The sequence below is a fragment of the Haliotis asinina genome, chromosome 7 (assembly GCF_037392515.1).
Source record: "Haliotis asinina isolate JCU_RB_2024 chromosome 7, JCU_Hal_asi_v2, whole genome shotgun sequence".
Taxonomy (NCBI): Eukaryota; Metazoa; Mollusca; class Gastropoda; order Lepetellida; family Haliotidae; genus Haliotis; species Haliotis asinina.
The window spans coordinates 1,176,767-1,200,543 of NC_090286.1; the positions used below are offsets into that span (position 1 = coordinate 1,176,767).

A 23,777-nucleotide genomic window follows, 5' to 3' on the forward strand; every position below is an offset into this window, starting at 1 on the left:
TGTAGATGAATAACTAACTTTCTTGGCACCTCATGCACATCGTCTCCATGACTGCATGCTCTGATCGTGCATCGATAAAGTCAGATCCTATACGTCCCGCACAAACATTGAGTTAAAGAATATTTCAGTTTTGGGCAAGTAATCCTTATATTGTTCGTCTCCAAACTTTGAGTACTATATGAAAGTCATTTGTAGCATAAGAGTTCTTATCTCGTTCAAAAACTTTTTCTGATAATAACATACATTCAGTGTCATACACATTCACTTAAACGGATCTGTGGTACTGTGTGTATGTCAGATTGTTAAAAGATATAACTCATTGAACGGATTTATGCACAACCACGCACAAGCAACCAGGCATATTTCTTTTGCAGGAACAAGTCCAGCACAAGTGAAAACGCGGCGGGTTTGCAACTTTCTGCGCCTAAGACAGCGCAGAATCGTGAATACGATGCCATATCGGGAAGTCAGTATGCCACACTGGACGGACGGTTACCAGACATGTATGAGTCACTGAGTGTCTCAGGTGTAATTCCAACAGCCAGGCTCACATCTAAAACTACACAAGACACAGCTGAGGAAGGATGGAGTGGCAGCAATGCCCACGACGGAAATAATGGCCAAATGTTGACACTCAAATGTGATGTGTCATAATAAAACAATACTATAAAACATTGGCATTGTTGTCAGCCAAGTAGTTTGATGTTACGTTGAAGAACACTGTTTAGATTTGCTACAAAGGACATTGTTTAGGAGCAGAATACCATTAGTGATCATTTATTAATACAGTAATTACCACAAACGTTTACTGACAGTACATGGACAGCATGCTATATCATTCATGATGTGTCGACTAATAAGGGAATTGTGAAGAAACGACTCTGGGAGAATTACTTGTGTTTTTTAACACCTACATGTTAAGGATTGTTTCTAAACGTAGAATATTAATGTTGAGGTCATGCCTAAATGTCAACTATGGATTTCTTTCAGGTTTCCGTTTGTCTCTGACACCAACTGGTCCTCGATAGTTGTATGTAGAGACAGTATCAAGAGTAGAGTCTGGCTCTGTCGCAATGACACCTTTACATACACGTCAGATATTTGATGGGCTCAGAATCAGAAGCGAGGCATTTTAATTTTACGCTGTTCTTTTCTGTTGTTTTTATATAGACGTATCAAGTACATGCTTACTAAAACTACTCTGTAGTAGGCAGGGCCTATGTTTATTTTCAGTGTAATGGATATATACATATATATTTCTTATGATTGTAGAAATGTTCTTTTAATCATTACATTACATGGAACAGGAGCTGTTTTGCTTAAAGGTCACATGCAACGTAGAACACAGCTTTGCAGATTCTGGTACCTTTCGGTATGCACTTACCGAAACAAATCATAAAAAATGCCAATTCAACCTATAAAACGCGATGAAAGAAAAGCCCGCGAAATCGGAGTTCAAACGTTTCACTAAATTCCCCCCAGCGCTGGGGTAAAAACTGGTTTCAACTGCTGTGCTGCGCTGCGTCCATAACGCGTGCGCAGTGAATAGGTTCGGGGAGCTTGAAACAGTATGCATGTCCAACGTCTTAGGTCGTGAGCAGTAGTCTAATCTTGGTTGTGTACACAAACAAGTAAATAATCTACTCGTTACGTAAAAAAAACCTTGTTGATTGTGGTAAGCAGTCTCTGTCACAGAGAAAGCTCATTGTCTGGTTTATTCACACCTATATGTCTGCCTGCCTGTCCGCTAAAGACAACATGCAATACACAGCTTCAATCATTGACCACGTGCAATTTAAACTTAGAACCTATCAGACTATACGACATAAAGAAAACAAGTTGATTTACGACTCGTGCACCCGAGTCCCGTGTCTGTCACATTATGTAATTATGTGTGATACACATGACATGTTTTTATGTCTGTGGGTTGCAAACAAACTACATTCATTTTTTTCGGATGACTGGATCTGACGGAAACTGGTGCAAACTCAAATCCTGCTTTGTACTTGGACATATTCCAGCCACGCACTAGTTTACCATCTCTACTTACATGATATTTGATTGGATCGAACGCAAATTCAGAGAACATGTATTTTCCAAACCCAACATCTCTATATACATTCTTCATGGATAACGATTTCTTTTAGTGTATATGATTTTGTTTGACAACAGTATATGAATCCATACTGAAACGACGGATCAAGTACACAAAAAGAAGTTGTTATCCATAAAGAATCTTACTTTCTTGTGACTGGCTATACTTCTAAAATGCACCTCAAACAGATCATCTTTCTGTACACACAATGAACCCTCAGCATATCAGCAAATGAAACAGCCAATCGGAAGCCGTCGTTACACTTGAGTGCATATCCACCCACTATGACTGGGTTCGGTCTCCCGAGGGCTTCGTTTCGGGGGAAGTAAGCCCAAGTACAAAATATTGCACTTTTGAATCGCGATTGTACGCTTATAATTTTGTTTATCTGTTTTTTTAAAAGCAGCAATGTATATTATATGTCATGAATAAGTGATAAATGTGTTTTAATTATGTTTGATTTTTGGTTGCATTTGACCTTCAATAAATACAGCTTTTTCCTTACTGGTCGTAGTTATATTTTGTTTTCAATGAGGACTTCATTCAGACAAAATAAGTTCTTCTCCCACAACTCCGCCATGGGGACGTCCCAGTCACCCCGACAGTCGGAATTTGCTGACATTAAATGTTTTCTCAGAATAAATACTGATGATGAATGCAGTAGTTTCTTCATGGGCATTTACAGACCGGCAGAAATCTATCTTTGAAAATACCGCGGACATTTCTTATCGCACTTTGAGCAATAAACGACACAAAACATGACGTGCCACTTCAAACACTTTATGGGGCACATCCATACCTCTCTTAATTCACTCCTAATCCTGAAGTTTATTGATTTATTACGATATATGGATAATAACATGAAGCTGATAGTAACTTCTGGTAAATGACATACAGCTGTCTTCCAGGAATGGTCACAGGCACATGCAGACTTCTGTTTCTGCTACCCCAAAGGACCTTGTGACACCACCACCACCACCAACAACAACAAAACAGTATCTGAGCTAAACGACACAAGCAGACAGGTGACCTTTTGTACCTTAACCAAATCAGCATACATTCGAGGACGAGAATAGAGAAGAACTAACCATCTTCCTTACACAGCTGAACTCTCTTCGTTGACCCCAGACACCATGATGCCTGAGAGCAAAAGGAGCAGCTGTGTGATCCTGAAGACCTAAAACAAAAACCTCAACAAAGCTGACAAATGCATTATATTATTTAGCTAGTGCATCTTGACAACCAAATAACTGGGCACATACATCAGCACGCTGTCATTACAACGATAACGGGTTAATTACGACACTTCATTAGTCGTCTTGTTATCCTAAACTTTTGATAATAATACTTTCTCTTATACTATTTATTAGGGGCAGTAGGGATGGCCGAGTTCTTAAAGCATTCACTGGTTACGCGGAGGACCCGGGTTCCATTCCCCATAAGGGTACGATGTGTGAAGGCCATTTCTTGTGTGCCTAGCCGTGATATTGCTGGAATATTGATAAAAGCAGTGTAAAACGTAGCTCACTAACTCACTTCTATTTAGTCAGAACTAAACACTTGCTGCAGATCTGTCACTATATTTCACCACATCATCTCACCAACACACATACTAAAGTTCCCAATACATGATATTAACTGACTAAAATAGTATTGCGCTTGTACACCTTACGTCACATATAGATGTACAGCTGTGTTTGTACATCGCCACGTGGTTGTTTCCCTTTTGTAGATGGTAGCTGACTTGTTTCTCTTTTGTAGATGGTAGCTGACTTGTTTCTCTTTTGTAGATGGTAGCTAACTTGTTTCCTTTTTGTAGATGATAGCTAACTTGTTTCCTTTTGTAGATTGTAGTTAACTTGTTTCCCTTTTGTAGATGATAGCTAATTAGTTTCCCTTTGTAGATGGTAGCTAACTTGTTTCCCTTTTGTAGATGATAGCTAACTTGTTTCCCTTTTGTAGATGATAGCTAACTTGTTTCGTTTTGTTTTAAAATTCACTGTCTCATATTGATCACACGGCTCAATTTTCATGACTTGTGTCAGCTGTTCAAATCTAAAAATACGCGGCGCGCGTTGAAAGCTTGACCCTATTTCCACAGACACTGTCTGCACATTCGCTGCACTTTGTCATAGAGCTATACGGATGAGGAAGATGATCACTGACTCCCTGAATGTCACGTGCATGTCTGTATAATACAGTGTATCAGGGCGTGGAACCATCCCACAGATGGCATCATTACCTTGTCAGCTTGCTGACGGGGTTAACCTCTTTGGTCATGTGGACAAGGCGTCCGACTTCGGATCGGAATGTCTGTGGTTCGAATCCCAGCACGGGACTCGGAAATATTGTGGCCGCTACAACAGCATAAAATACTCCCGATAGTTCGAACATGCCCAAAACAACATCACCATAAACCAGTACGCTTGGTGGCATTTGTGATTTTGACAATTTTAATCTCTGTATTTTTGACATCAGAAGACCTTGCGTATTATGCGATTGCTGGCTGTTTGTTTTGGTACATGTCATAACTGTGACGGGACGACTAAGACAGGATCAGAACGAATCCGTAACGCAGGATCGGTTGTTTGGTTAGCCCGGTGCCGTCAGTAGCGAGGACCCGGGTTCGCATCCCCACCTGGGTACAATGTGTTAACCCCATTTCTGGCAACTCCTGTCGTGATATTGACAAACAAAATACATTGCTAAAAACTGCGTAAAACTAAAACACATTCAGTCACTGCTTTTAATCCCCAGAAAATGGCAGTATATCGCCAATGGAGACTGGTGTTCTGGCAGCACTGACGACGATACTAGTCGTGACTGTAGTGACAGGCGTGGTGTATCTCTGGAGGAGCACCATGCTGTAAGTACAGTCCTTCAAGTTGTGACAAAGCAGTTGATGTATAGTTGACTCCTTCAATCACTGCGTAGCGTGTCGGGGTAGTTCTTGCTTCAATATATATGTTAAAAGATAAGCAAGGTTATATAATTTTATTCGATATGATGAGGTAAACTAATATAATTAAAAAACAATTCTGCTAGAAGAGTTGTTTCTACATGTGTCAGTAATGTGTGTTATTCGTAATTAAAAATACGCTCCGGTTTTCGTGAACATGTATCATCGATACTTAATAACTGTTACAGTTACAGTTCATCTGTAAATGGCACAAAATAGTTGTTCCTACTGACAACTACTAGCATCAACAGTGTCACAGTTAAAGTCACTGTGTTAAAAAAAGTAAACATAGAAATTCATTGATTAAAAATTCTTTGCATGTAATGTCAAACCTCTAATAAAATTAGTAAAAATAGACATATATTGCTGCGGCCAGCAAATGTACCACCAAATCCATGTCTCAGAGATCAAGTCTTTCTTATTTTCGCAGACTAAATGTTCTATATATTGGTATTCAAACAAATGAGCCTGGAAGTGTGAAAGCATGACGCTTTTTACGTAAAATAACATCCCAGAGACGATGCAAGGGTGTGTTTTGACTTTTCTACTCGGTAAATAAATATTCCACGCATGAAACATTTTCTATAGATATAGAAAAGTTTTTGATCCTTATAGTTTAAAAAAAGTATAGTGACCATGAGCTCTCTAAACATCATTCTGTTACTGAGATGTCGCTCGTCCTCGCGTTTAATGAGCTGCTCTCCCATCATATAAAGATCCTAAAGGGACCTCTAAGCAGTCAGTTCCTGGCACGGTCGCCGATCTTCATGGCACCATTTCCTTCATATCACCCCCTTGACCAGAAAACGCCACTCCAACCGCAGCATGGGACAAAGGGGACACAGACTCTGTATATATTGCGGACATCACTGTTCTATTAATGAACTTTAGACTGTAATGTCTCATAATGCTCTGTGTCCAGCTCGGTGTAGTCATGTTCAGGCAGAACATTACATGGTGGGATTTCTATAGGTGGGTCAGGGCTTGTCTTTGGGGTGCCAGCTTCATTTGATGCCGTCTTTGCCATCCTGATTTGAAAATGTGGAATATATTGCTGTACATGAGACTCAAACTGAGAATATCGCGGTCATTCGTATTTAAATACTTTGCATATCTATGGTTTCGGCAGAAACAAGTGGACAAATACTGTAATGAGTTTAATTACCCATTAAAGAGCTATAGTGAAAACGGACCCCAGCGAAAACGGCTAGAATAAACTTCGGTAAAAACGGCTACCATTACTAGAGAAAACGGCCTCTGGGTTTAGAGAAAACGGACATTCTATAAAACAGAAAACTGCATGTATTTTATTATCTGTAAATAAATATCATAATAACAATGCAGCGACAATGCTACGTGGTCATGACAAAGTTCCATATTGTACATCTACAAGTCGTATTTATGCATTATTTATTTACCACTCTTCATTTGTTTGTTTCTGAATGATGCGAAATATATTATAGTGCTTTGTTTTTTACATAGCTTCTTGTTATTGATAACAGATGTGGTGATACGTATACTAAGGAGACACCTAGAATAGATAAGAATCCTATCTATCACATAACAATATTTTAGTTCTTTCTTAAAACGAGATAACTGGCTGGCTGATCAGGGTCAAGCATTTCTGTCATCAGCTTCTCAACAATAACGGCAGCCGCTCGGAAAGGACTATTTCGGGTTTTCGGCTTCATCCGTCAACAATTAATTATTCAGTAACACACTGAAGAACATGTTATCATTACTCAGCAGTTAACTGTGAAAGTATTTTTCGCTCTCTCACGACTGTCAGCACACAGGGAGTAGCGGGGTGTATCGTCATCAGTCGCATGACATTTTTCCTTTACAGCCTAGCTCCTTCATGGAATCGTGCAATTCTTGCTCACTTAACGTCTGCTCCATAAGTGTAACGAGAAATTTAGTTTCAAATCTATATATAATCTGTTCTGGTATGTGAGATGAACTTTCCTCTTTCATCTACTCATAGTTATCTCATAAAACAGCCTCCTTTTCTAGTATGTTCCAGGTACTACCTTACTGAAGGGACGCAACTCATCTTAACTGCTACTACAAACTACTTACTCTACAAACATTCTTAGTGCCTAATTGATCCAGGAGAAAATTACTTACCACCTTACTGACGAGCCTTAATTGATTGTAATTGGTCACACAAGTTGTCCCAATTTTGGCAGTGACATGCAACACCTGCATTTCTCTTGGTTCAGAGACCGTTCTCTCCTGCACGGTGGCCGTTTTCTTCATTTTTGAGGGGTCGGTTTTCGTATCCCCATTTAATAACTAAATGGAAGCGTACCTGAAATCTCCTTTCCTCCATATACACACTGTACCCGCCAACACCACAAGCATGGCAACGGCTCCCATAAATCCTGCTGCTAAAGGAGATATGTTTCCCGAGTCGGTTCCAGGTAAACTCTTCACCACTTAAATGAGAATTTCAAACAATAAAAGGTTTTGATTCTGAACAGTTGTCAAGTTTGGATGTATCACATTATTTGATGCTATTTTGCAAATAATGTCTCTCCCTTATCATCCTCCTTGGTATGTTAATCTAGTTATGTTCGTCCCAATGTTCTCCTTACCAATAGTGTTCGTTTATGTTAGCAGTTTGGTATTTCAGCCATAAACGAAAAATCTCCCAAACATTGTTAAATACTCAAACTCACTCCATTCGTTCCCGATTTAACTGAAGGTTCACCAAATTGGATCATGATCATTGTGACAAAACAAGTTCTGGTGGGGTGGCCATGCTGAATTCACAAAAAGTGTGTGACTATCAGGAACATCTATTTATCTGGGGAACTTCAGTGCATGACTTATAACATCCCCTTGCTGCAGCCCTTGTGGAAGTTAAGACCACATTTACCATGAGACCATACAACTGATATTGATCGTAGGATGGTCTTTGGACATGGTATCTTTGAAAGAAACAACCATATCACTAAGATTACCTTAAGTCAATGTCAAGCAATGAGAGTTATGGTCTCCCTAGCGCCACGGTCGCATTGTACAACGGCGCACAGGTCAGTAAGTCATCGTTTTGTGTTGGTTACTTGACCGTTATGAAATCACAAGTAACATAAATGCTGATGCTTCTTGCACCAGTCTTGAATCGTTTACAGTGATTCTAAACTGTAATCAGGGGTTACGTCAGGTAACTTAACCTCACTTATCGTAGAGTGTGTCTGGTTGTTGTTTAGATCCAAATCAATATCTGCCAAAAGCAGCTCCATTGTTTAGAGGTGAACGATATGCGATTTATTAGTAGAACCGCGGTATGTTGCCTACACTTCGGAATACCGTAATACTATCCAGACTCTGCGATCCGGTATTTTCGGTTGTTCATCATTTTATTAACCTAAGCGTTTTCTGAATGTCGAAGGAAAAATTCACTACAACACATTTAAGTCAATCTAAACATTGTGGACATCACAATAGTGCTTACACGTTTTTCGCAAGTGCCACTGATCATGTGATTTTATCATTGTACGTGCATTTGATCATACATATTCCCATGAACTGTACAAATGTGCAGTGTGAACGTGACGTTGGCATGCTGGGCGCGCGAACGTCACTTCGTGATGTTGAAAGGACAGTGGGGTGTAGCCGTCGAATGTTTATGATTTACAGATTCGACTGGAAGAGACTGGAACCACTACAGACTGCCCAAGGCCAGGTCGACCATGTGTGACATTACAAAGGAGGAACTTCAAAATGTGCTTTGTCACCACCGTAACCGTTTTTTGTGGCCACAGGTACCAGAAGGGGTCGACTGTTTAGGGGTCGACTGTTGACGCAAGCCATTTGGAACCAGCTGCGAGCTGCTAACCTTCGTGTTTGCCAGCAATATCGAGGAACCATTTTGACGCCATCACATCGACGTCTGCTTTTGCTGCGGGTCCGGCGACCTCTCCAACCCGAGACTGGAATCAAGTTGTCTCCAGTGATGAATTAACATTTACCCTCAGATTCGCTGGTGGTAGGATGGAGGTATGGAGGCGACGCCGTGAACGTCATGCTGAGTGTTGTGTACAGGAAGTTGACAGATTTGTGGGCGGAAGTCATAGTGCTTTCTGTTGGATTGCCCATATCCGCTGCTGCAGGTTACCATGATCAGGTGCCAATCCCCGAACCTATTCAGTTCATGGCACCACACGGTCCAGGTCTGCACTTTCAACATTACAGATCCTAATGACAGATCCTATACAAGGATGGGGACAGCAGAAATGAGTTTCATACATTGCACCCAATTCAATCGAGCTTTGGTTCTTTCGGCCCAAACACCAAGCCAAGACACAACCTTAATTTGAATAACAGTGGGGTAGAGTATTGGGAGTGAGTTAGTGAGTTAATATTTAACGTCACATCGGCAATATCCCAACCATACCGTGACGAACACAATTTACACAAAAATGAAACCACGAGGGAGAGTAAAATCTGTCAACAATGGCCAGTAAAACATTAAATATAAAACTATCAGGGGGAATTAAAATATTTCATTTAAAGCAAACAATACAATATAAAACATGGGCCAGACATCGCCAACAACTGAGAGTAGATCACTATACCAAGGGTCATGGAGACCCACGTTACTTTTCCTACCTGCAGACCCTGATTGGATTTACACCATCCCTTCAGCCGCTGTCGATGATACGAAAATTTAATCGAAATATAAAAGAACAAATATACTACGATTAAGAAGTATGGTGGAACAAACTTGACTTTGAAAGTTTTGGGGACGCTCTCAGGAGGACAATAGTTTTATGGTACATTAACCCCCCGAGACGATACAGCCACAACAATCTAAGTTCATAATCTGAACTGCCAGGTATAAAATTTAATCTTCACTTATGTGTTTGCTTCAGCTGTGAAAATAGAAAGTTATCCGGTAGTCCAGAAAGCCACTGCTCCGCCGTCCTCACACCCATCTGTACATACGGATTTGTAACTGTATAATATTTACTTTTTAATTGATTATATTTTTGTTTATATTGTAAATAAATAATAACTCATTAGTTTCTATTTTTTTAAATGATGTCAGTGTTAGGTCAACTTGTAGCCTAACCAATTGTCAAGGAGGAGAAGAAAGAAGACCGGAAGGGGCTATATTTTCCAGCTCAATGCAGGCCGAAGAAATATATGGCTTAATTCTGTGCCATAGAGGCGGAACAAATCCTAATAAAGGGGACTGAAGAAACAGTTATATATATATATATATATAACTGTAGGAACTGTAGGATCCCTTCCTCCGTGGACACAGGGCCGCAACCCAGGGCAAACGGGTGGATGGACGAAATATCCCCCGGGTCCTTAACGGGGTGTTGGCGAGCTCTTACGGTTACCCGGCACCCACCATTGGGAGTTGGCTCGACGGGTGCCCTAGATTATTGGACATAAAGGAGGCAGATACGATGTAGACATTGTTTGACCGAAAAATGTTGTAAAGCATGAAACTGACCTTGCAGCCGAGTACGACTTATTCAAACATTTGGTAATGTGAAATAATGCTTGTGACTCTTGATATACCAACATTTAGATTGCAATATCAAAACAGAAATGCCCGTAATAATATGTTCTGAATTTAAACTCTTATATATCCAAATGTGTTGTAGCACCAAGGTGAACATGGATATTACGTGAATATTTGATATGATTGCATCTAGGTCTATAGACGTAACTACATGCAGCAATGTGTGGTAAGAATACATGCTTCTCTAGACATGAATCATGGGGAAATATCATTCAGTGAAGCATGATACTTTCTGATATCTGTTACCTGTAGTGCAGTCCCCCCACCCCACCCCCACCCCCCACCCCCCCAATCATGTCTGACATCCATCTGTACACCGTCCTGTATCCTGGGGACAGGTGCTCGCATCTCCGTGGCACATCCGGTTACCGCAGGTTTTGGTACATCCTATACCATATTCCACACCTTGGACACAAGCTATACACAAAAGAAACTGATGAGTGTCCACTGTCTTTCCAAACAGGAGCCCCTTTAGAATCCCTCACCATAATTTGGACGGAAGTAACCATCATCCAGCCTGCTGTGACGCCACTTTCACTCACAGGCTCTTTCACTGAAGAAAGTCTTGTTTCTTCTTAAGGGAGGTTACGAACTCGCAAAGACACCACTTTGGAGTCACTATTGCACACGATTAAGCAGCAGAGGCCTCGACAAGTTGATGTTCACATTCTCGGGTCAAACTTGCGAGCCAGAAGTTGGTTTGCTAATAGCAATATTAACATTATGGACTGCTTGAACTTGAAAATGACTTATCATTGGAATCGTACTAAAAACTCAAATGGACGCCCAGACTGAGTATGGTTTTTCAACTTGTTTTTCAAAAACTTGTGTCAAGCAGGAATGGACAGTTTGAAGCTCCAGAATTAAAAATGACAACATAAAAATAATTTCTATGGCTCCGTTTAAAAGAGCACAAGCCGCTAAAGCACCCCTTAACAAATTGAAATGACAGTTTTCAAAAATAACCGACTAACTAACTAACTAAATAAATAGAAAAAATAAATAAACAAAAAAAAATTAAGAAAATAGAAATAAAGATGAAAGTATAGAAACAATCTCTTTGTTTCCGTAATGTAAACACTGCACTGAAGACTTGCAAACCCGTAACAAAAGGATTCGAGTACGACCAAGGGACTGGGTGTAATGCACTTGTACAACAATATTGACACGTCCCAGTTAAGCACAGGACAGGTGGGAAATTGCAACAAAACCGAAAAAAGATACAATTATGTTTTACATCACACGTACCTATTTGGTGAGAGATTCAAAAGGGAGGTCTTCAAATGTAGTTAATAGACTTTTCCATAGGAATATCTGCATGTTTCGACCCATTCTGCAGTCTAAAGGTGTGACACAGAATGCTAACAGGCAACACACACTTAACGTGTAATAGACACTTTTGTCTAACTGTTTGAGGACACTTAGAAACAAGTCTATGAAAAATGTGTGAACATCAAATGTATCGTCCAAGTGGTTTCGAGGTGACTATGGAGTTACCGTATGACAGAAACCAGATCGATTCTGTATGGTCATTCCCTCAGGACGAATGACGACCAGTGATCTTCTACGATTGATACAAGAATGTTTCTCGGTCAAATTAACACTTGGCATTGACCTTTACAGCTGTTGTTACCCGAATTGTTAGCTCGGCCCTGGCCACATGCTGGACATGTTAAAGAAAAACAACTTATGGCCTGTTGAAGATGTGTATTCTTGAGTGGCAGAAATGTTACAAGGAATGATCTGAGGACAGACCTTCTGTGCAGTCAACATTCTTCCATCCTGGTAAGCAGCCACGTTCACACGTCCCTGTCACGTGATTACAAGGCGAGATTCCATTACACTTCCTGGAGGAACACTGGTAAGCACAGCCTTCTCCATATGAGTTTATACATTCTAAAGTGAGGACATGGAATGCATAATTACTGTGATATGTGGAGACTACGGTTGTTTTCTCCCTTATAATTTATCTACATAAAGTGTACGACTCACTGTCTCGAAATGAATGGAGACTTGCTCATGGAAGCTATGGATGGTGGTATAGGAATGTTTAAGTCACTGGCCATGCGCTAACTCACAACCACAACCGGTTCACTTCGGAACCATACCCTGACGTTGAAAGCATCCATCATTTTGTGTTACAACATAATGTCACAGTAGTTTCGCTCATTTTGTGTTACAACATAATGTCACAGTAGTTTCGCTCATTTTGTGTTACAACATAATGTCACAGTATTTTCGATCATTTTGTGTTACAACATAATGTCACAGTAGTTTCGATCATTTTGTGTTACAACATAATGTCACAGTAGTTTCGATCATTTTGTGTTACAACATAATGTCACAGTAGTTTCGATCATTTTGTGTTACAGCATAATGTCCCAGTAGTTGACTTACAGAGGAACCTGTATTTCCCGTCAATAATGGTTGTGAGTATTATGTTGTTCCCAAACTGATAAATACACATTTGAACAATCAATTGTGGTTTTGACTAAAATGTTGTTTCTTACTACACCTATTTGTTGTTTAAGTGTCACTTTAAACTGTATGTCATGCTAACTAACATGTGTACTTTCCTCGAAATAAACAATCGCACAGAAATTTATATTATTGTTTGAACGAATCGGTCTTAAGATTCTGAAGAGTCCGTCTATAGTTTATTAGAATAATAACCTTATTCCGTTTTCGTTAATTAATAGATTGTTCAGAGAGATAGTTTCAGAATCATCACGGCATTTCTCTTACTCTCATTACAGTCTGTTCCATCCCATCCTGCCGCACAGCCGCCAACACACGTCCCTGTCACGTGGTCACAGCTAGAGTTGTCGCCCTTGCAGTGTCTGTCTGTGCACAACTTGATACAGTTTGTGCCATAACTGCCAACAGTGCAAACTGGAACGAAAATATTTGCTTTAGGAGATAGATAATTTAGTAAGCATGGATATTGTAATTTAAACTACACCAAACACGCACTAATCGCTTAATCGTTACGCAAGTTGGTTCTATTTGCGGTTTTATTCTTCGTCAGTCTCCAGTCTAACCACAACTATTATTTCTGTAGCCGGTGACCAAATCCGGAGATTTTTTAGTCGTCCATTTGTCTTTTCTGGTCACTGCTGCCTTCTCAACTCTGTTGTCCAGTTAACTATTTATTTTTGATCTTAGTTGTATGTGTGTATAATAGTTCACAATATGAAATGTAATGTAAACATTTAATATGTAGTGACCATGAACTTGTAATAAGTATGTGTGTATCATTAGTTTTTGAGAACACTAAATCTTGTGTGCTTGAAGAATTATTAGTGCATACCAGGTAGTGCGGGCATGTATAAGTGCGTCTGCTCAGGACATAAGAGTATGAGTGCGTGCGCACGTCTGTCTGCCTGTCCCTACGTCGATATTATGCATAAAACTTGGTTGTGATATTAATAGTCAGATTTTGATAATCGCTGCCTCCCTGAGAGGTTCTCATGTGCCAAAGTTTATTCGTATGAGTAATATTATAGATGCGTATTTCCCTTTAAATATGTGATTTTTATCTGTGACAGAATACAAGTACGCCATATGTGGGATTGTAATATGCACGCAGAAAAAATAATTCTCATGGCACACAACAATTTTCTACATGTAACAATCTTATGGTACGTTTGTTGGGTTACAGATGCCTGTAATTGTATACTAGTAATTCAACCTTGCTTATGTTTTCTGCTAGAGTATATCTACTGTGAGACACCATCTTGTCCCAGACAGATAGTTCATCCCATGAAACCCCCAGCTATCTGTCTTTATTCATCTGAAGATGTAATACCTCTGTTACATCTGTAACTACAAACCTGTGTAACACATGTCTGTTTGCCAGCCTGGTAGACACATTCCACTTGGACAGACGCCGGTTACGTAGTTACACACATCACCGTCACAGTAGCAGTAGTTGTCACAGTGAGCGCCGAAAGTACCAGGACCACACACTTAGATGGAAATACAACATGCTATAAACGTCATCGACATTGTTGGAAAGAGTTAGAACAAAGTAAAATAGTTCATATGGTATGTTTCCAGAAATACAATTTTGCCTTAACGAACGTATTCAGTAAACGTTACGTCGATATCGATACCATGACAATTACGTTGTTGAGAAAACTGTGATGTGAATTGCTGTATCATTCATTCTCACTGATGGTTTACTCCGCCTTGTTCTCGAGCATTCCGATAGCTGTTGATGGAGTTTCCGTTTCATGTAACTTTGATTTAGTAACAAGAATTATTATGCAAATGGATATTGCAATGCAGTATTTATGTAGTTCAGAAAACGTCATCAAATGACAGAAGTTGCCAAATAATATTTCCGGCTTATTACCGTTAACTTCCAATTCACAGAAATCCATGATAGGTACGGTTATGCCTGTTGTTTCATTGCTGACAGTTGTTGTGTACAAGACCAGGGCCCTTCACCAGAACACGTGGCGTTCAAAACATCAGCTATGCCTGTCCCGTCTCTGTTCCCCGTCACGTTGTAGCAGTTGACTCCATCAGTTGGGGAGGCGGCAGTGTCAGCTATGATCTGAATACCATTCCGACGAACTTTATCTGTTACATGTAAACAAATGGGGATCGGAATTGACACAATGAAACAAATTCTTGCAGAAAATGGTCAAGATGACATCATTATCCAAGTGTCAGTAGTTTTAATCATGGTAACACGTCTCGAATGCGTGTGTCCCATTGCAGATGAGTAAAATCAAGAACTTGAAGAAACAAAACTGTTCACACGTGCCAGCAAATATTATTCTGCTATCCACTTTGCATACATTAACGACCTAGTTTCAAGGGTTGATTTGATTGAACGTGTTTTATTTCGGGTCATGAGTAGTTTCCAAAAATCACTCATAGAATCCAGTAACAAGCTCACTGAAGTGAGTCTTTAAAGCTGTTAAAACATTCCTTTGTTTCAGAATTGAGATAGAAAATACCCAGATGACCTTACTCGAGGTTGAGTGAGTGAGTAAAGATTAACAGCAACATCGGCAATATCGTCATATCTATGACAGGAGGTACATGACCTAAATCTGCCGCGTTAGCAGTTACGTTTTTGTATACAACCGAAACTATGTAGGTGATAATTAAACACCTATCGTAATACTCACAACTAATCCTGAAGTATATGATGACGTCATGACAAGTGTGGAATGTCCAAGATCCACCCTCCACCAGGGAGAGGTTCTATTGGCGTCTTGAAAGGCAGAATGAAAACATCCGGTTTCATCAGCCCCACTCGTGTCGCCATTGACGGCGTTGGATGTTGGGTAATAGATACTACTGGATGATGTTGTTTTGTTGAGGGCTACATTTTCTGTAATATACACTACAGGGGTAGCAAACAAATCATTAATATCATGTTATCACATCGCTGATATCATGTTATGGTAATGTAAAAAGTAGCTATTGCTACGGACAATGCTTGCATGTGGGTAATGTTTTCAACAGAGTAACATGTCAACATAATTTTTCTGGTGAGTTCCAGATCAACGCTCCACTCAAGCCGAATGAAAACATCTGTTTACATCATTCCCTGTATCCATTTACAACGTTGAATGGATGGGAGAGGACACTACTAGATGTTGATGTTGGATTGCTTAGGGCTACAGTTTCTGCAATGTAGAATACTAGAGAGGACAACGCTTGTATGGGTAACGTTTTGAAGAAAGAATCATGCCATATGTTCAACACTCCACTCAGATTACTACCACGTAGACTCAGGACGTATGTATACTCAGATGCTCTTCATGTACCTAGTAGCAAATTTACCTGTAGCAAGTGCAGAGAACCAATCAAATCCTCATTTTTTACCTTTCTGACAGGTCGGCCCGGACCATCCTCTGGAACAACTTGCGGGTTGACAACCGGAAGTAGAGTTACAATTGTCTAGTGAACAGTGACACTGGTAGATGCACCTGTAGCCGTATCTACCTGCGGGGCAGTTACCTGTATTGTGTATATATAGTGATAATGTAAATGATCTGTATCAACAACAAACAGTGGCACTATTAGCCGCACCTATAACGTTCTCCACCTGCTGGGCATCTGGCTGTAGTAGATTATATATGTGAATGATCTACATCAACAACAGACGCTGATACTGGTAGCTGCATCGGCAACTGTATCTACTTGTAAAAGAACATATTATCTTTGTAATGATGGTAAGAGATGTTTTCATTCATTTGAAATTTGATCAGTTATAGATGTACACGACATATAAGGATGATGTAGGAAACCGAAGTTTGATGCAAGTCTTTGACCTTAAGCATTTTTGTTAAACTCGCTAATACACGGGAGAAAACTAACCAGATGAAGGCCACACGAGTTTCTATAACATCTAAGTGAACATCAGCGCTTTCTGGCGCCGACCACCTGGTTTCAAGTTACCCCATGCTACGAGATTCAACGATCACAGTGCAATAGCAATTAGAAAACAATACATGTACATCATGCTATGGAAGTAAAGGACCGGGTAGGATAACGGTATATAGGAATTAAAAGTCATAAAGGATAATTCTTTCAAATCTCTCACTATGAAGGATCTTTTTGAAATTCTTCAGAGGCATTTAGAAGTTGGTGAGGTAATACAAGACACTATTATGGATGACAACTTCTTTAAATCTTTTAACACGAAGTTTCAAGGCTAAGGATTTTTTTATTAGGATCTCATTTAGTTATTGCATTTTTTAAAGAAATAGATTTGCTACATACATTCTGATAAATGTAGATTGATCAATATTTCATAACTAGAGGTTTGAATTTGTAACCAAGATATCTAGTTGTTGTATCCTCAAAGGGGGTTAAAGTACTGTAAAAGTATTGTCATCCTCAGGGGGTATATAAACCCCCAAAACTTTCAAAGAAAATTTAAAGATATCAGACGTTTTCAACATAGTTTTGAGTTTTAATTGTAGATTAATTTTCCTACAATCGCCAGCGACTGAGGGGATGTAAATCCAACTAGGGTCCATGAAGGTAGCAAAGGTACTGTAACTCCTCATGGTCCCTAGTATGGTAATCTACCTTCTGTTGTTGGCGATATACAGCCTGTATGTACATTGTACTATCCAAGATAGTTTTGATAGTCCTTTTTGTGACTGTTTTTTTAAGTACTTGTGTTTACTGTGTATGTAAAACATTTCTCTTCACTGCATGCCTGAAATATTGCCGAGAGGACGTTAAATATGAATTCACTCAGTCATTTTACCTTAAAGTTATATGATGATCTACCCAGGTGTGTATTGTTGTCTCATACAGGTGTCGCCCACAGCGAAATGGGGACAGCAACTCCTCCCGCACAATTCTTTATTTGACTAAAATGTCACCATAACTTTACTCTGAACCAAGGTCGTTTCAAAACTCTACTGGATATCCTACTCAGTGACACATTAATATGCCTGTTTAGAGTGCACATCAGCTGTTCAGTGACATCTTCAGAGGGTTCCCCAGTACACTATCTAAGACATCAATGCACAAGCCATATAATTTCACGGTTGCAGTGTCGGGTAGGTAGAGTCGACTCGCTTTGTGTTGAAGTAGTGCGGTTATGTTATCGTTATACATGCCTACTGTATACAACACTCTCTATACAGACCGAATCAGTGACCTCAGGAACGTGTACGTTTCAAAACACGCGACACACCAACCAGGTAACTGTCATACAGCTGATATTTGTCTTTATCACAGTCATGTTTTCAATCTCTTCAGTTGTGAAAATAACGCTATGTTCATTACATGATTTACACATTAGTATTCTCTCTGTGGGACGGAAAGGGTGCAGAGTAATTTTGACATACAATCACCGAGGAACAGAAAATACATCAGAAAAAACATTTATCAATTTTCAAAGAATTTCAAATCAAAGTATTAAGACTAACTAGCCAGGATGCATTCTCTTCACTCTATACTCATACGAATCAGTTACAGTAACTGAATGGCTGTGAGACTCCAGTTCAACAAAGTCACTTTTGTCTGTTATACATATATGTACAGATAGGCTTGTGGTCTGTTGTTTTTATATATGAAGGTAGGCTTGTGTTGCTTTGACGTAACGCCACGTACCAACATTTAATGCGGTTAGAAATGTCACGTGATCACACACCCGAAGTAGAAAAGTGTACATGTAAGGAATGTACAAACCTGCCATGGCAGTCACGGTGACCTACAGCAATACCTCACTCGCCCACACCGCCATCGTCACATTCTCCAGCACAGACCAGGAAGTATTTACTGTCCTCTCAAAATATATTTACTGTGTGTGTAAAACTCCTGTTAGCATATGTTCCCTGTGTGCAGTAAGTGGGTGAGTGAGTGAGTGAGTGAGTGAGTTACATGATATCAACGTCACATCGGCGTAATGTCAGCACAACCGTGACGATATAAGAATTTCTATGTCATAACAAATAAAATTCAACTGTAAAAAACCGTCATCAATGGATATTGAAACTAATAGAATATGACAGATAATGAGCAGCATGTTTTCAAAACACGACATCACCATGGAGAACACTGTGAAAATGGTCCACAGATAACCAGGAACTCAAGCCAGATCACCATAGCAAGTACGTACAGTACCTTTAACGATTCACACCTGACTGTCGAACATTTTTATCGAACACACACTCGGACTGTCGAAAAGCAGTAGAGCATCGCAAAGCTCAACACTGTTCTCATTAGTCAGTGTTGACTGAACGTGGACCTGCGAATAGCAGAAAGACCACGTTAATCCGCTCTACTCTGTTTAACGAGAGAGAAGACATGAGTACTACTGTTGTTGAAATGAGACAAGAGTTCGAGTTTGAGTTAACTAGATTTGTCACATTTCCTTCTCTATGACACAGATACAGGCTGAAGTACACAACAGCTGTTGTTGAAATGAAACAAGAGTTCGAGTATGAGTTAACTAGATTTGTCACATTTCCTTCTCTATGACACAGATACAGGCTGAAGTACACAACAGCTGTTGTTGAAATGAAACAAGAGTTCGAGTTTGAGTTAACTAGATTTGTCACATTTCCTTCTCTATGATACAGATACAGGCTGAAGTACACAACAGCTGTTGTTGAAATGAAACAAGAGTTCGAGTATGAGTTAACTAGATTTGTCACATTTCCTTCTCTATGACACAGATACAGGCTGAAGTACACAGCAGCTGTTATTGAAATGAGACAAGAGTTTGAGTTTGAGTTAACTAGATTTGTCACATTTCCTTCTCGATGATACAGATACAGGTGGAAGTACACAGCAGCTGTTGTTGAAATGAGACAAGAGTTCGAGTTTGAGTTAACTAGATTTGTCACATTTCCTTCTCTATGATACAGATACAGGTGGAAGTACGCAACAGATGTTGTTGAAATGAGACAAGAGTTTGAGTATGAGTTAACTAGATTTGTCACATTTCCTTCTCTATGACACAGATACAGGTGGATGTACACGACAGCTGTTGTTGAAATGAGACAAGAGTTCGAGTCTGAGTTAACTAGATTTGTCACATTTCCTTCTCTATGACACAGATACAGGCGGAAGTACACAGCAGCTGTTGTTGAAATGAGACAAGAGTTTGAGTTTGAGTTAACTAGATTTGTCACATTTCCTTCTCGATGATACAGATACAGGCGGAAGTACACAACAGCTGTTGTTGAAATGAAACAAGAGTTCGAGTATGAGTTAACTAGATTTGTCACATTTCCTTCTCTATGACACAGATACAGGCTGAAGTACACAACAGCTGTTATTGAAATGAGACAAGAGTTTGAGTTTGAGTTAACTAGATTTGTCACATTTCCTTCTCTATGATACGGATACAGGTGGAAGTACACAACAGATGTTGTTGAAATGAGACAAGAGTTTGAGTATGAGTTAACTAGATTTGTCACATTTCCTTCTCTATGATACAGATACAGGTGGAAGTACACAACAGATGTTGTTGAAATGAGACAAGAGTTTGAGTATGAGTTAACTAGATTTGTCACATTTCCTTCTCTATGACACAGATACAGGTGGATGTACACGACAGCTGTTGTTGAAATGAGACAAGAGTTCGAGTCTGAGTTAACTAGATTTGTCACATTTCCTTCTCGATGATACAGATACAGGCTGAAGTACACAGCAGCTGTTGTTGAAATGAGACAAGAGTTTGAGTTTGAGTTAACTAGATTTGTCACATTTCCTTCTCGATGATACAGATACAGGCGGAAGTACACAGCAGCTGTTGTTGAAATGAGAAACGTTAATTAGGTTTGTATCAGAATTGTCACATTTTCTCAGTGATACGTATGTTACTATATAAGTTAGGTAAGTAAACGCCGTCAATATGGCAAATACGCAGGTTCAGGTTACATTCATAGAGAATGTGTACGGTCACAGAGGCTACAAGTACAAGATGAACAAGGAAAGAATGATGTCACATACTGGCACTGTGTGGAGAAACGTGCAAGGTTACCCTCCAGCCAAGAGCTGACGTCATATCCAGTTTCGGAAACCATCTTCACAACCAGTCATTCTGCTTCACGTCAACCAAATGAAGTCTACACTCATTCCCCGGTCCAAGACAACAACCATCAACGCGATCTTCGATGTGAGTGGCAGACTGAGGTCGGAGAAGAGCTCCTCATCGCTGATGATGGAGACAACAGTCGCATTCGTGTCTTCGCTACCAATCTTAGGCTCCTAGGATATCATCTATGCTGATATCTATCCTCTCGTGTACTTCCTTCTACCTGACCATAGACAGGAGACATATGGCCGCACATTCCGCCTACCGAAAGCAACAGCAGCACGACGTGGCTTCAAGCTTTCTCCAAACAGCATTCAGGTGGAGTTTGAGAAAGCTGACTGTGTTTCCTATGTCACCGCTACATGGATGTTACTTTCACTACTCTTGGAGTGTTTGGAGATGTATCCAGAGTCTTGGCCCAGTGACTGAGAGAGTGATGACTTGCGACGGCCTGTACGACGTACCTTTTCACTTGCTTTGGTGCCTGTTGATCAAGTTGATGTCTGGCTCCAGGCCATTGTCGATGCTCCCCAGGGCGCTGGTATCACAGAGACGTGGGTGGATGGACCAAATCAGCGGAAGAAGGAGCTGTGGAACCAGTTCCTGAATAATGGCCGTCGCACGAACAATACTCTAGAAGGTTGGTATCATCGTTTGAACAACATCAGTGGGATATGTCATCCCAGCATGTTCGTTTGTTGAAGGGAGGGCAGTCCATTGTGGAGGCCAGCCTTGTTCACCTGTATTGCCACAGACGTGCACCAGTAAGGAAGCGCTGCTACCGCGAACTAGAAACAAGGCTTCAGCGTCTCAAGGACTGGCTACAGAGAGATTACCATTGTGAACTATGCTGAACAGACTGGCTACCGTTCTCACTTGGTATGACTATGGATATGATGTGTCCGCAGTACAAAGTATCCACAATAAATAATATACTGTATGAAGTATTTTATTTTGCCCGGAGCGTCGAACGCCATAGTGTTAACCCTAACTCCTTAAGTAATACTCGAAACATCGAATGTATGCAAGTTTTCGACAGTTCGGGTGGACACCCCTTTAACAGCTGCATGGATCCCAGATGGATTTACATCATTCCTTCAGGTAAATGTAGCCAATCATTGAAAGAATACATATTTTACTATTAAAATGGCGTCAAATTCAAAATACTTTGAACGGTGTAGTCTTACACGCCTTATCGGGTGAACAATATTATTCCGGTTCTTCAACTCCAGTCGAGGGAACAGACACAGCCAATATTAGTCTCAGTTAATAACAAAAAAATAACTCATTTATCAAATAAATTTATGCATCACATCTATGAATGATATCTGTTTATTGTGAAAACTTACAAATGTAATAGAGATGAACTTCACAGAAGGGGCTGACCTTTAAATAGTTTTCCCTTAAAATGGAAAAATCAACAAAATCAATGCTTTTGCGACTGTGTTACAAAAAGTTCCAACATGAGTGACTACCAATAAACGAGGTCGTATTGCCAAGTACGAATATCATACAATAATTAAATAATTCCAATTAAAAGTGGATGTTCGACTTATTATTATTTGATTCCATGAATAAAAGAAAAAAATAAGGTTTCTTTCAAAACAAAATTAAAGAATAGAATATTCGGGATTTCTTTATTGTGCTAATCTCTTCAATCGCATACTTTTAATATTTAAACATACAAGTGCTTTAAACATATTTTCGTCTTAAATCTGGTACGGTAAACAAGCTTATCTGGTTTGATTCTATCAACGCCTCACCAGTACGTTTAAACAATATACACAATAACCTGATACACAAAACGACAAATTAAATCATAAATGTGCACTGTAGGTGCTTAGAAACTTGCAGTTGCAATCTGCAGTCACACCTCTTTATTTGCTTACATATAATTGTCTAGAATAATTATCAAACCGTTTAGTCTTAAAGATGTATTGATCCAGGAACTCTATTATGTTTGTACTGACATCGTCGTTAGCTGGAGGTATTCCGTTCAACACAGTTTGGAGATTGTTGTCATTTGTGTAGGAGTAGGTATTATTTCCAATAGCAGAGTATAATTTACATGTAACAAGATCAGGAACCGTGTCTTCATTGGTGTCCACAAGCGCGTTCCGGAAATGTGTCTGTTTACTTTATCCGCTTTCAAATCATTACAGCTGAGGTTAAGTCGATCTGACAGAATTCGATCTGACTGAATCGATTTTATCGATTGAGTTAGGGAATACGAACTTAATGAATTCAGGTAATGAATACCATATTTTATTGTGTCAGGTAGAAATGATTGTTCATAATCCTACAATTTCTTGTTTGTAGTTAAAACGTATTACGGAAATTCTATTGATGACTATATGGTGATTCTCTCGAAAGGTCATATTTGGGATTTGGTATCACAACAATGATGCGTTGATACGCGGGCACACCGTCATATTTCATTCTGCCAGTATTACCTCAGTCGCTGAGCACTTTCCATCACTATCTGTATTCAATGATAGTCTTTTTAACAATAGGACAGGTATAAAAGCACGAAGGAAACCCCTTTGTCTGATGCACGGTTGCACACAATAAACATATTTTGAGAGGAAAGTAAACACTTCCTGGTCTGTGATATAGTATGAGACGATGGCGGTGTGGGCGAGTGGGG

The 23,777-nt window shown here is 39.8% G+C and overlaps 2 protein-coding genes across 2 annotated transcripts in view; one reads left to right on the top strand and one right to left on the bottom strand.

Moving 5' to 3' along the window:
- Positions 1 to 23,777, top strand: part of LOC137291145 (uncharacterized) — a 63,098-nt gene that overhangs the window by 11,276 nt on the left and 28,045 nt on the right. The gene's annotated exons all lie outside the window — the stretch shown is intronic.
- On the bottom strand, positions 9,212 to 18,829 carry LOC137291050 (multiple epidermal growth factor-like domains protein 10). The gene is made up of 5 exons (XM_067822329.1): positions 18,814 to 18,829; positions 15,052 to 15,186; positions 13,345 to 13,491; positions 12,355 to 12,495; positions 9,212 to 9,270 (listed from the first exon to the last, which is right to left on the bottom strand). Exons 1-5 carry the CDS (start codon positions 18,827 to 18,829, stop codon positions 9,212 to 9,214), a joined length of 498 nt encoding a protein of 165 aa, XP_067678430.1.